General features: G+C 47.0%; 1 protein-coding gene across 1 annotated transcript in view; it reads right to left on the reverse strand.

The window, feature by feature from the left end:
• Positions 1-398: 398 nt before the first annotated feature.
• The window catches only part of LOC117005148 (ATP-binding cassette sub-family A member 9-like), a 31206-nt gene continuing 17248 nt past the window's right edge, over positions 399-14356 (reverse strand). Inside the window, exons 19-39 of the mRNA XM_033076488.2 lie at positions 13862-14021; positions 12603-12769; positions 12069-12196; positions 11754-11891; positions 10823-10936; positions 10136-10306; positions 9895-10008; positions 9589-9696; positions 9002-9070; positions 8388-8479; positions 7450-7570; positions 6399-6513; positions 6049-6140; positions 4216-4361; positions 3658-3733; positions 3071-3165; positions 2360-2479; positions 1121-1261; positions 875-954; positions 727-782; positions 399-609 (exon numbers count right to left, since the gene is read on the reverse strand). Of these exons, the coding sequence (XP_032932379.1) occupies positions 520-609; positions 727-782; positions 875-954; positions 1121-1261; positions 2360-2479; positions 3071-3165; positions 3658-3733; positions 4216-4361; positions 6049-6140; positions 6399-6513; positions 7450-7570; positions 8388-8479; positions 9002-9070; positions 9589-9696; positions 9895-10008; positions 10136-10306; positions 10823-10936; positions 11754-11891; positions 12069-12196; positions 12603-12769; positions 13862-14021 (2393 nt within the window). The 3' untranslated portion in view covers positions 399-519. The remainder of the gene's footprint in view (positions 610-726; positions 783-874; positions 955-1120; positions 1262-2359; positions 2480-3070; positions 3166-3657; positions 3734-4215; positions 4362-6048; positions 6141-6398; positions 6514-7449; positions 7571-8387; positions 8480-9001; positions 9071-9588; positions 9697-9894; positions 10009-10135; positions 10307-10822; positions 10937-11753; positions 11892-12068; positions 12197-12602; positions 12770-13861; positions 14022-14356) is intronic.

Below are 14356 nucleotides of genomic sequence, written 5' to 3' on the forward strand. Positions count from 1 at the left end.
GCCACTGCTGAGTCCTTTCCTCTGTCCCTGGCCCCAGTGGTGGGGGTGAGATGGGCTGAACTCACAGCAAGAGCAGCGTTTTGGGTCACAGCCCTGTGCCCCTCTCTCCCAGGAGCCAGCACCTCTGCTGGCCACACTCCACCAGCCAGAGGGGTGATTTTCAGGGCTGAGAAAGGAGCTGCCATGGATGAACCAGCTGTCAGAGCCTTCCCTGTTTTTGCTCCTGATTCCCTCCAGGCACTGAGCCCCCTTTGCCAGCCACATTCTGGGGATCAGGAATTCAAATCTCCATCAGCCAGTCTGAGCAGGGGCACAGATGAGTGTCAGGCATCAATTTGTGAAAGGATAAAGGCTTTATTTATTAAAATAATAACTCTTTTTTTCCCTCTGTGAGGCAGAACACCTGCAGGGCTGTGTGTGCCGTGAGTAACCGAGTGCTGGGGCTGCAGCTCTCAGACACTGATGAAATCCAGTGACACTGATGAAATCCATGGGATATTTCCCACTGTGGCTCCAAGATCAGGGCTGAAGGGGTCTCTGCTCCACAGCCCCGTTGGATGCCACCTCCAGGTCGTGCTCCTCTGCATCCCTGGTGAGGTCCACAAACACCTGCAACAGTGGAAAACACCCCATCACTGCCTTGGACTGGCTGCATTTGTGCTGGTCACAGGTTATTCTTCCTTTTCCACAGAGACCTCCCAACCTGGAGCTCCTGCATCAGCCTACCTGGTGCAAAGTGCTCAGGGACAAGCTGTACTCCTCAAGCTTGAAATTCCGTTTAGCTGCGGAGGGGTGGAGAAAACATCCTTAAAAACCAAATCCACGTAAACAATTTGGAAGTGATTTCCTTATTTAATCAGTTGTTCCCCTTTACCTGCTTCTAGCTTGGAGAAAGACCTGGACAGAGGTAGTGCATCTGCCACTGGAATCTTGTAGGTGAGCAAGGAAGAAGTTCTGGAAAGGCAATAAAAAATGAATTCTTCATCTTGTGACTCAGCACTGCAGGTTGGGGAGGGGTTTGTAGGATAACTGTGCTCCAGGTAAATCACTGAGCAAGGTCAGCAGGAGGCAAAGAGGATCCCAGCCCAAATCCAGGTGTGGGCAGCCCATGGACACTGACCTTTCCTGCCGGGCTGCGTGGGGGAAGAGCTTCAGGATTTCGGTGTGCACGGCATCGCTGTGCCCCACCTCTGCCATCTTGAGTTCCAGGTGGTAACTTGTGCCAAACTTACTCTTGAGATCCTCAAGGGAACCGATGTACCTGCAGAGGGGGGAGAGCATTGCTCAAACCACCACAACCAGCAAATAAATCAGTGGCTTGAGGGAGCTGAGGAGCAGCTGCACATCCTCTTATCCATCAGCGCTTTTCACTGCGCTCACTGAACCGATGCGACAAACAGAGTGGAAAAAAACAAACGTGGGAGCATCCAAACCAGTATTTTCCATTACACTAAAAATTTCATGATTATAAGCCCCACCTTACAATACAGGATGTGATCAAAGGTATCTGTTCTATCACCATCTGTTGAGGGTGGGGGCAGTGATCCTGATCTCAACGGCAGATATTCTGCTAATGGGCATCCATTGAAACCAGGCAGGGCATTGTTCTTTATCTTTTCACAACCCATCCTTCCTCCAGCCAGTCATTTTCTGCTCATGGCCATTGAGTCCCACTGTGGGACTGATAAAATTACTGCATCCCACTGGGAGTTGCTCCAGCCAGGGGGAAGAGCCCAACATTTCTTACCAAGATAAAAACAGAGGTTTTGGGACACTAAGGGAGCCCCTTTCTCCACTGGACTCCAGAGGAAAACCGGATTTCTCCACATCACCACTGGAGCTCCGGAGGGAAACTGCACCTTGTACAGGAGCACTGCTCCAACTGAGCCACATCTGTCACTGCAGGAGGATGCAGCCACCATGGAATGGGACTGCTGCCAACACCCTGCCTGACAGGGTGTCAGGGTGTACTCTGACTGTGTCAGGGTTTGGGGTTTGTTCTTTGTAGTGCTGTATTTCTATTTTAATTTCCCTAGTAAAGAACTGTTATTCCTAATTCCCATATCTTTGCCTGAGAGCCCCTTGATTTCAAAATGATAATAATTTGGAGGGAGGGGGTTTACATTCTCCATTTCAAAGAGAAGCTCCTGCCTTTCTCAGCAGACACCTGTCCTCCAAACTAAAACAGCAACTTTTCATTCTTTGTCCATGTATAAGCCGCACCTGATTATAAGCCGCACTTTGGGTTTGGACCAAAATTTTAGTCAAAATGGTGCGGTTTATAATGGTGAAATTACTGTAAATGAGCCAAAGTAACACCAAGAACCCCCAGAACAAACCCCCTGCCCCCAGAGCCCACCGGAGCCGGCCGGACACCAGGATGGCCACGCGGTCACACATCGCCGCCGTCTCCTGCAGGGACTGCGTGCACAGGACAGCCGCGCTCTCCCTGCTCCTCAGGCAGGCCTGGATCATCCTCCTGGGAACACAGGGATCTCAGTCACTTCCTGGGAATAGCCACAGGAAACTCCTGCTCTGTGTCTCCCTCCCTAGAAACAACTTTTTAAAGGTGTTAAGAAGCGGGGAGCTATTTAAAATATTTCAGTTTTCTCATTAAGGATGACCTGGATGTCACTGCTAGGTTGTAATTTGTCAGCTCCCTCCAAATTTGGCACTGATGGTGCAAACTGGGGATAAAAAGCTGCAGCAAACAAACACCAGTGCTGAATGACTAAGGGGAGGGCTTCCTACAATTTATTTCTCTTGCTCTGAAGAAAAAATAAATCTGTGTCTTTTGTACCAAATGCATGGGTTCAGCTGGTGCCTGTTGAGATTTTTTTGGTGTATTAATGACCATTCTATTAACACTATTCTATTAATAATTCCATTACAGGGCTGGCTGCCAGCTGAGTGAGCAGCTCAGTGAGTTCTCCCCATCCCCATCATTAGGAAAAAGGGAAAGGACAGATCTACTCTGTGACAGGGCAGAAGCTCAGCCTGCCCAGGAGCTCCTGTCAGAGCTGTCCCAGGCTCCCATTTCTGGCACCATTCCCGTTCCAGGGCTGCTCACCACATGCAGCGCTGCCCTTTGGGGTCCACACTCACGGAGGGCTCATCCCAAAGCATCACTGCTGGCTCCCCCAGGATGCTCAGAGCAAAGGACAGCTGGAATGGGAACAACATGAGATCAGGGCTTCTTTATTTACCTGCAAAATTAGAGCACCTGAATCCCTGTGAATTTTTCAAAGCTGAAGCTCTTGATTCCAAAGTACAAAAGGAACACGGATTTTATAAAAATCCCACTTCAGGTGCTCTCAGTTAATGTTTTAATCTCTCAAAATCAGATTTCTCCAGAACTCCTGAGCCTGCCAAAGATGTGAAAGTGCTTTTCCATCCCATTTACTGGCAGATGTAGGTGGTGGGGCGTGAAGAGGTGATTGTAAATCCAATTTGTGGTTAGCACTTATTAAACACATGGTGCAGGAGAGTGGGAAAAGAGGGTGAGGAGGAGGGAGGGAATCCTGCCAGGCTGGATTCAAAAGGTATTGATGAGAATGAGTGATGCCAGGAACCCACTTAGCTGAAGGTTTCCTCCTCACCATGCCCAAGAAAGGCAAGCAGGGTTTGGTTAATTAGTGAAGATAAATCCAACAGCACCTTTCTGGCTTCTCCAGCAGATAAACTCCTCGCTGGGGTCTTGAAATGCTTCAGGAGATCCAAGGCCCTTCCTATGCTGTGGGGAATGGAAAGGGAAAAGCCCCAGGTGAGCATCTTGGTCAGGGCTGCTGAGGAACCAGACATGGTTTGGTTGATATCCATCACCTTGGGTTACTTGGTGATTCTGCTTCTAATTTGGATGATAAATTGAGGAATTTTTTGCAGAAATTCAAGGCAGGGAGGGCAGCTAATGAGAGAAGTGAGTTATTCATGCAACTGGCCATGAACTGGGACGAGTTTGATTTTTTTTTTTCTGAATTTTCCCAGGTAAACTTGGGCTACAATCTTCATTGGCAAGGCACTGAGAACAGTATAAAACAGCAGGAAGCCACCTCTCTAAGGTGAGAGGCACCGAAATGTTGTCTCTTAGCCACACAAGCCATTTTTCTAACAGAAAAACACTTCCCCACCCTACAAAATCACAGAGTGATAGTTCTGGAAGCCTCCCTACCTCTGGAGGTAGGCAGAACCAACAGATGAGATAATCTGGCTTCCTACCAGCTGATGGCATGAGCAGCATCCTCTTCCCTCATCCCTCTGATGGCAGCAAAGGCCTCCAGGTGCTGCAGCACTGTCAGGTGTGGCCAGAGAGGGTCCTGCTGTGGGCACCAGCCCAGGGCTCCATCCCCACCCCTGAGCAGCACCTGCACACACACACAGGCTGTGGGGTCACAGAAATCATCTTTGGGATCTCAGAGCACAGCTACACAGGCTGTGGGGTCACAGTCACAGCTTTGGGATCTCAGAGCACACCTGCACAGACACACAGGCTGTGGGGTCACAGAAATCATCTTTGGGATCTCAGAGCTGTCCCTGCACACACACACAGGCTGTGGGGTCACAGAACACAGCTTTGGGATCTCAGAGCACAGACACACAGGTTGTGGGGTCACACAGTCACAGATTTGGGGTCACAGTCACAGCTTTGGGATCTCAGAGCAGTCCCTGCACACACACACAGGCTGTGGGGTCACAGAAATCATCTTTGGGATCTCAGAGCACAGCTACACAGGCTGTGGGGTCACAGAAATCATCTTTGGGATCTCAGAGCACACCTGCACACACACACAGGCTGTGGGGTCACAGAAATCATCTTTGGGATCTCAGAGCACAGCTACACAGGCTGTGGGGTCACAGTCACAGCTTTGGGGTCTCAGAGCACACCTGCACAGACACACAGGCTGTGGGGTCACACAGTCACAGATTTGGGGTCACAGTCACAGCTTTGGGATCTCAGAGCAGTCCCTGCACACACACAGGCTGTGGGGTCACACAGTCACAGATTTGGGATCTCAGAGCAGCCCCTGCACAGACACACAGGCTGTAGGGTCACACAGTCACAGCTTTGGGATCTCAGAGCAGTCCCTGCACACACACAGACTGTGGGGTCACAGTCACAGGTTTGGGATCTCAGAGCAGTCCCTGCACACACACACAGGCTGTAGGGTCACAGAAACAGGTTTGGGATCTCAGAGCAGTCCCTGCACAGACACACAGGCTGTAGGGTCACAGTCACAGATTTGGGGTCTCAGAGCACACCTGCACACACACACAGACTGTGGGGTCACAGTCACAGGTTTGGGATCTCAGAGCAGCCCCTGCACACACACACAGGCTGTGGGGTCACACAGTCACAGATTTGGGATCTTAGGGCTCATCCTAAGATGGGCAGGGACATCTTCCACCAGCCCAGGTTGCCCCAAGCCCTGCCCAGCTGGCCAAGCCAAGCAGTTGTGTGGTCAGCAGCCTCTTGTGAGTGGCTCCATGAGCAGGGTGATCCTGCTCCATCTGCCTTTTCATTTTAGCCAACATTACCAGCCATCAGCCTGTCCTGTCCTGGTAATACTTCTCTATTTCCAACCTTCAGTCCCAAATCTGTAAGAGCAATGGCATTTCCCCTCCCCCAGCACATGCCATTAATCATTCTGCACGTAATTAAGTGATGGATTGTTACTGGCCCAGCGCTGCTCACATTCGTTTTCAATTTCCTGATTTTGCAAGGCTGTTTGTGGACAGTGTTATTTTTGGGGATTTTAGATGTCAACAATTCTTATAGGGATTGTGACATTTCACAATGGGTTTCCAATGCCAGTTGAAGGTTTCCTATTGCTCAAACTCTTAGATCTGTAACACTGAATTTGATGAACATCAGAATTTATGCTTGGCACAAATCAATACTGTCCTCTCAGTAAATACCCAGGACACATAAACAGTATGTAAACATCCACAAATCCCCTGATTGTAGGGAGATGTTGCTGGCTTGCTTTATCACATCCTGAATTTTTAAAGGCCTCAAGGTCACCTCTGCAGCTGCCCCAAGGAGCCACCTACCTCCCCAGCAGTCACTGCCACACCTCCAGAAATCATCTTTAGAGTTGTGCTTTTCCCAGCCCCATTGGGTCCCAGCAGACCTAAGACTTCTCCTGGAACAAACATGCAAAAACTGTTAATAATATTTATTGGAAAAGTGACTTCTTCCCTGTATTCTATGCAATATTTGAAAGTACAGCTGGAGAAAGGGTTGTTTTATCCCCATCAATTAAAACTTTGAATGCAGGTGCCCAGAGCGTCAGGTCTCAATGCCCACAAGAAAATTCTAACAAAAATGTTGCATCCAAATGAGACCTTCCCCTTAGATTTGAGTAATTTATATTATAGAGAGTGCAGAAAAATACTTGAACCTTTTTTAAGACCAAAAGAGAGGTTTTTGACAGCAACTTTCTTCTTTTTCTTAAAGATGGAAGTGGCTGCCCTGACTTCGTACTCCTTGCGCAAACCGTGGACAACAACCAAGTCCTGTGAACACACAGAGGGAAATAAAAATTCTCCTGCTACCCCATGAGGCAGCTCATCTGTTCTTACCATTAAGCAGGACTTTGAAAAAGAGAAAAATTTAAAATTAAAAAGCCATGAAGCAGAGGAAAAAAAAAAAAAAAAAGGAAAAAGTGCAGAATGGGAATAAAAATAACGGTGCCAGGGTGACCGTGGGCTGGAGGGTGAGATCACAGCAGATCCGAGAGCAGGAGCTAAGAAAGCAGAGGCAGATGAGAGAATGAAAAGGATGAGTATGGTCAGTGGTGTCTCTGGAGCCTGAGCTGACCCCCTGTGTTGTTTTAGAGTCTCTGTGTCCCAGCCCCAGCACCAGAGAAAGAGTCAGGAGACTCTTCTGTTGTTTCCAGAGCTGTTTATTTTATCTCATCTCAAAGTTCTTTCCCTGCCCAGCCCAGGTCTGTTCAGCAGCTCAGCCCCAGGCACACTGCCCACCCTGGGGTGGGATTATCTTTTTATACTATAAACTACAGAAACATTATTTACAGTTATCTTCCAATACCTATCACTGATGTTGTACAGTCTGGTTCTGCTCTAAACCAATCTAAAAGTGCCAACATCACCCAGAAGATGGATGCAGGAAGGAGGAGGAAGAAAGACAGAACACGCCCAGGTTCCTCCATCCTGACCCCAGACCCTGATTATAAACAATCTTAAAAACCTACTTTTTCACCTTGTGATAATCTAATTTATATTCTAATTATTTTTTGTGACTTGTAATTCTTCATGTAAGGCTGGTAATTTTTCCCATCAGAGAAATCAAAGGCACAGGGGTTCTGGGCTCTGTGCCAAGGCTCCTGAGCCCCTGCCTGGGTCTGAAACCATCCCAGGGTATCCAGAGGGATGAGCTGGGCTCCCACAGCTGGGGAATGAGAAGCAGAGCAGGGCTGGGTCTGGACTCACCTCCTGCAGCTGCAGCGAGGACGCCGCGCTCCGCGCCCTGTCCCTCTCCGCCTGCACCTCGGGGGGCTCCTCCCCAGCCTGCTCCTTGTTCTGCTGGGGGTCCCCTCTCCTCTGCTGGATCCTGGCAGTGGAGCAGAGATGCTTTCACTGGGAATCACTTCCAAAAAGGTTTGGTGTTTATAAGTTTTTTTTTCCCCGGGGCAGCGCCAACAAAACCCAGAATTTATTTGTCCTCACAGAGTTGGAAGGGGCACGCCAGGATCACTGAGCTGTTCCACAGATTGTGTTTGCTCAAGTGTTTATTCCTAAAGCTAAACTTCCCTGGCATGGCTGAGAAAATACAGGCCCCTTGTAGCTTTTCCTTCATCTTTAATTATTGAGTGGCTCCCTGCTCTGCACTGCCAATCATCTGTTCAAGGAGAATTCAAATACAAGTGGCAGGTTTGCAAACCCGTTTGGGAATTTAACTCCCACACTTGTAAATGTCTGATAATTAAATATTTTTATGAGTTTTTATAAGCCTTCTCCCACGTGGCTCAGGGGGTTGGACACTTGTTGTTGGTGACAGTTAGGCAGAGAGCACTCAGACAATCCCGACCTGATGAAGATTTAGGGAAACCTCCATCCCATTTGGAGCAATACTGACACCTTTGAAAAGGAGTTAAAATTTTTCTGTTTCAATCTGGAAACATAATTTAGCCCCCTGTAGAGAAACATCCCGAAAACTAGCTCTTAACCTTAAAAAAAAGCTGAAATCTCAATTTTTATCCTCTCAAGAACATAAAAAAATAAATTAAAAATACTAGCGTTATCCACATGTTGAAAGACTTTTTTCACACATCACAATTTTCCCTCCTGCTGCCAAGGTCCTGCCTGGCAGTGCAGCTCCAAGCCCAGATTGGGGTAAGTGTGGCTCACAGGGAATCCCTGGGACACACCTGAAGATGGGATCAAACCCTGGGACTGCATCTCCAAATCTCATCTCCAAACAGCGCAGGAGGAACACCAGAATCACCCCGTGGATGTAGGGCTGCAAAGCAGACATTCATTAGGCTTGGATGGAGACAAGGTAACAACACACTCTGCTATTTTGATTATTCAGGGATGCAGTGACCAATGTCATTAATTTCAGCTATTGAAAAGGTCTGCAAGGGGAGGGAGCTGAACTGAGGCTTTGCAGACATTCTTCTCTGAGATGCAGATTATTTGTAAAAGCCTCAATTTCTTGCAGCAGCTCTACCCCAGATAATCCCCCCAGAGACATCCTGTGGGATGGGAGAGCATCTCATCCTTTTGTAGCAGCAGCTTTGGGATCATCAGTTTATTCACAATGTCTCTGCCTTCCACAGGAGCTCCACTCAACCCCCTCCCCATTTTTGCAGCCACATGAGACACAAGCCCAGGATTACTTGGAATTTGTCCCCCCCTGCCAACACTTAATGGGAAATTTTGGCTACAAAACCCATCCTGTCTTTATAGGGAGAGTTTTCAAACCCCCTGCATCAGGGACAGGCATCCCTGCCCAAGCCACCACCTCCAGGTCCCTCCTTACTGCAAAGACAGGCAGGTAGATGTAATTCCACGTCCCAAAAATCCTGTGGTCTTTATAAATGAGGAAATTCTGGAAGAAAAGGAGATCAGTCAATTAGAAAATTCCTCAGTGTGCCTCAGGGCAGGGTCAGAGTAGGTGTGGCAGGGAGGGATGTTCAGCTTTCCTCCAGGATGGGATAAAGGAGCTTTTTCTGCCTTTTTTCTTTGGTTCTTACTGTCTTGGCTACAGCAATTCAGGTTAATTTGCCCATTTCTACCATTGCTTTCTCTTTGGTTCTTTGGCCTTCTCCCAGCTCATTCCTCCTTTCTGCTTTTCCCACTCCATCACCTTCTCTCATGCCAACCTTGCTGCCAAAATACAGCCCTGTGACAGCTCTTAGTGACTGAAAAACCAAAACCATCCCCATCAAAAAAAGGATTAACAGGTCACATCCTGGCTTCTCTCTCTCTCAACAGCTTGCAACTTCTCTTCTCCTGTTTTCTTTTCTCACTTTCTCTTTTTGACTGGGAATTTGGGAAGTGCCTCTTGCTTTGCCAGTTTGCACCATTAGGATAATTATTGAATTTAGTAGGATGTGTTTTGCTTACCAGTCCAGAGAACATGAACCAGCCCACAGGTGGAAACACAGGAATCAGCATACAGACGTGGTAAAGTATGTCATTGTGGTGACTGTTCATAAAAGCAGCATAATTCACCTGGAATAAAGCAGAAAAATTATTTATTAAAAAATATAAATGCATTGTTGCTCAAAAACCAGGTTATTTGTCAGTGATTCAGGTTATTCTGCTGAACACTGATTCAAATTGAAACTGATTGATGCAAATTTGACATAAAGCCCCAAGTGGCAAGGTGTGAGAATCAAACATCCCAGAGTGAAGGTGCTCCTCACTTACCAAAATGAAGGCTAAAGACCAAATGTAACGATTGCTCCGCCCCGTGCGAAATTTGAAAGCCATTAAATAAACGAAGAGCATAAGAGATATTCCATAACCAAAGATGCAAATGAGCTGGGGAGAGAGAGAGAGAGAGAGATCAGTGACAAGGAGGATACAGGAAAACCTGCAAACCTGTTTATTCTTATTGCAAATAAACTCCTTAAAGCCAAACTCTGCTGGGAAATGGCCCAGAGCTCACCAGGCTCAGCACAGCGTGGGCATCCAAGGGGCACATGCGGGTGAAGAGCACCAGGAGCCCGAACATGAGGCACATGAGGCTCCAGAAGAGGGGGATGTCCACCAGAGCCTGCCCACACCAGTAGGCTGAGGGGAAGAGCCCCGCGAGCCGCAGCTGGGAGCGAGCCTGGAGCTGAAAAAGGGACAAAAATCAGAGAAGGGAGAGGCTGAAACATCATTCCTGCTCCTTCTCTACTCCCCTGCTCCTCCCTTCATCTCATTTCTGAGCACTTCTAATTCTTGTTTCTACCATTGTTTGTAACCATGCCATTCCTGAAAGGAAAAAAGAAATTAAATCATTCTGATCTCAAAAGCTTTATTGGCAGCCGAATGTCTGTGAGCCTCAGCTGACTCCCTGGGATGCAGAGAAGTGCACTTTGAAACCTGGTTGATTTTCTTCTTTTCTTCTTTTTTCTGCTACCTAGAAATCACAGAATGATCTGGGTGGGAAGGGACCTTAAAAATCATCCCTGACATCCCTTCCACTGTCCCAGGCTGCTCCAAGTCCTGTCCAGCCCAGCCTTGGACATTCCAGGGATCCAGGGGCAGCCACAGCTGCTCTGGGCACCCTGTGCCTCCCCACTGGTGCTCTCCAAACATTTCACATCACCTTCACTCCTTGTGTACAGCCACAGCTCATGCTCTTTACCTTGTAATCCTCCACGCTGCTCATGGCAAAGAGAGGAGGCAAACCAGCAGCCAAAACCAGCAGGTAGGTGAATAAGCCATAGAAAATGTAATTCTTTAGCCCTGTGTCTTCTGCCTGTGGGGAGAAATTCAGTCATCCATCACTGAGGCTGCCCAGGGAAAATCTGGCTGGCTCAGTGTCAATGGCCCATCCCTTAAAACCAGGCAGGGCATTGTTCTTTATCTCCATGGGATATCTCCTGTTAATGGCCATGTTTTATAAACCAGCTGGGGCATTGTTCTTTATCTTTTCACAGCCCATCCTTCCTCCAGCCAGTCATTTTCTGCTCATGGCCATTGAGTCCCACTGTGGGACTGATAAAATTACTGCATCCCATTGGGAGTTGCTCCAGCCAGGGGGAAGAGCCCAACATTTCTCACCAAGATAAAAACAGAGGGTTTGGGACACTAAGGGAGCCCCTTTCTCCACTGGACTCCAGAGGAAAACCGGATTTCTCCACATCCCCACTGGAGCTCCGGAGGGAAACTGCACCTTGTACAGGAGCACTGCTCCAACTGAGCCACATCTGTCACTGCAGGAGGATGCAGCCACCATGGGATGGGACTGCTGCCAACACCCTGCCTGACGGGTGTCAGGCTGTACTCTGACTGTGTCAGGGTTTGGGGTTTGTTTCTTTGTAGTGCTGTATTTCTATTTTAATTTCCCTAGTAAAGAACTGTTATTCCTAATTCCCATATCTTTGCCTGAGAGCCCCTTGATTTCAAAATTATAATAATTTGGAGGGAGGGGGTTTACATTCTCCATTTCAAAGAGAAGCTCCTGCCTTTCTCAGCAGACACCTGTCCTCCAAACTAAGACAAGTGGGAACCCTTGTACTCTGCTCCCCAGCCAGGTTTCCAGCCCCATCCCAGTGAATTTTGGGGGTGCTCACCGAGTAGAAGAGCTGGCTCCAGACGCGGAAGCGCGCGCTGGAGTTGTGGAGCCTCAGGAAGGCGTTGCTGAGGATGTTCACCAGCACAGGGAAGCAGTTGATGGGCTCTGGGCTGCACATCACCGTGAACTGGCGGCTCTGAGGATGCCAAAACAAAAAGATTTCACGTCCCTGAGGTGTCACCAGCACTACTGGAATTGTTCATGATGCCAAAAAAATATTCTCCCTCTTTCTGGTGAAATATTCTCCCATTTAAATGGTTCTCAGGACATCTTTTTGATGTATGGATTGAAAGAAGGAAAAGATAGCCCTCACCTTGCCTTCCAGGGATATTTTTATAGCTCCATTATAATCTGGAAGGCTTGTGATGTTTTCCTCCAGAGCTATTTTTGGGATTATGTTTTGACTCTTCAAAGCAGCAATGAAGTCCTCGATTTCTGATCCTGAAATCAAGTCAAGGACAGAAATTAAAGTCATTAGAGGGCTTTTTTCTTTAATTAGAAACAGTTTCATGTGAACAAGTTCCTACCTGCAAAGCAGAGGTACATTAAAATCCCCAAACATTGAGATTCTAAGCAAACAAATATTTCCTGTATCTTTTCTATTTATTTAAACTGGTTAAACAAAATACGTTTCAAACTTATTAATTGCTTTTTTTTTTTTTTGGTTGCCTGGTTCATTACTCTTTTACACATCACCTGTATCATCTCTATAACTGCATTCTTTGCTCAAACACCTCTCAATGCACATTCCTTTATTTATTTGTGGCCTTTGCAAGGTTGCTCTGTCAATTATAACAAAATTCACATTGATGCAGAGAGTGAGCCACCCTCACATGCTGCTCCTCACCTGTGTCATTGAGGATGAGGAGGTCTGTGGACCTATTTTGAATTTTCTCTTTCGTGGGAAGAAAATACGGGCTGGATGTGATTTCCCAGCTGCTGGAGTTGTGCCACAGATGAAACAACATTAAAACCATCAGTGGTGGAAGGATGAATGCTCCAAATAACAGCAATCTGGATGGAAAAACAAAAGTGAGGCCAGGGGAAACCCACCAAGAAGTAATTGTGTGATTTATGGGGGAAATTTTAAACTTAAGCAAGCCAGAATTCTCCCACCAAGCCCAGCCTGCCCCTGTTTTTGCAGCCTTGAAACATTCCCCACCTAATTCTCGGCTTCCAAACATCTCCAGCAGGATTTGAGCCTCCCCTCAGCTGCTGCAGGGCTGCAGGGCAGGTGGGAGCTGAGGGATGCAGAACTCCAGACAGGCTCTTTAAAATGCTGTGTACTATATCCAAATGATGCAGCAATTTATTTATTAATCATTTAAAATGCTGTTTATTCTATCCAAATGATACAGCAATTTATTTATTATTTTAAATGCTGCTTATTATATCCAAATGATACAGCAATTTATATATTTATTATTTAAAATGCTGTTTATTGTATCCAAATGATAAAGCTATTTATTTATTTATTATGTAAAATGCTGTTTATTTTACCCAAATGATGCAGCAATTCACGGTGGTGGGTGACAGAGCCCAGCCCACAGTGGTCAGCACCAGCTGTGGGTTTGTCTGAAATCCTCCTTTAGTTCTGGTCCCAATGCATTATTTACTTTTCATTGTAGAGCATCTCAATACCTAACAATCAATCAACACCTTTACTATCCCCTATAGCCCATCACAACTGCCAACATTACCAAATTCATGTTGCTGTTTTCCAATCACAGAAGGTTAGTTTGTCACAGTTTAAGCTTGAAGTTGTTTTTCAGTTTTCTCATAGTGGAAAATTCTGAGATCTTTTCTCTACTTGCAACATTGGCATTTTTGTTTGTCTGTGAAAATCTTTTTGCTCGGTAAAAGCATCTTTTGAGGTGGATTTATCCTTTGCTCAGAGCCATAAAAGCCCTTCCAATTCACTGCTCTTTGTCTTCTTAGTTACCCACTAAGAGTGGCTCAGCAATTCTTTTCCTCTATATCAAAACTTGCTGTCATTTCTATTCCTTCTTCAGAGTCCACATTCCAAGATCTTTGTGTTACACACAAACACCTGTGAGACCTCCCTGTCCCATCCTCACCTCTCCCAACAGGAGCTCCTGTACTTACACTCCCCTGAGGAATTTCCCTTCGTGCTTCATTCTCAGCAGGCGAATTCTGAGCACAGCACACACCTGCTGCCTCCAGAGCATCATCCCACTCAAGGCCAGGCTCCCCTGCTTGGACAGCCCAGCGAGGTGCTGCTCCCTCTCCTCCAGGTCTCCATCTCCTGCGGGATCACCATGAGAAATCATCACCCACAAGGAGCCTTCAAAAACCCCTTTTAATCCCAAACTATCACCAAGGATCTGCTGCTCTGAACAGAGGGATGGGATGATTTGAATTTTTTATTTATTTGTTTTATTTATTTTGTGGTTTTTTGGGTTTTTTTGGGTTCTTTTTAAATTTGGTTTGGTTTGGTAAACTATCATCAAGGATCTTCTTGCTCTGAACAGAGGGATGGGATGGGATGGGATGGGATGGGATGGGATGGGATGGGATGGGATGGGATGGGATGGGATGGGATGGGATGGGATGGGATGGGATGGGATGGAATGCAATGGG

The sequence above is a fragment of the Catharus ustulatus genome, chromosome 20, assembly GCF_009819885.2.
Source record: "Catharus ustulatus isolate bCatUst1 chromosome 20, bCatUst1.pri.v2, whole genome shotgun sequence".
Lineage (NCBI taxonomy): Eukaryota > Metazoa > Chordata > Aves > Passeriformes > Turdidae > Catharus > Catharus ustulatus.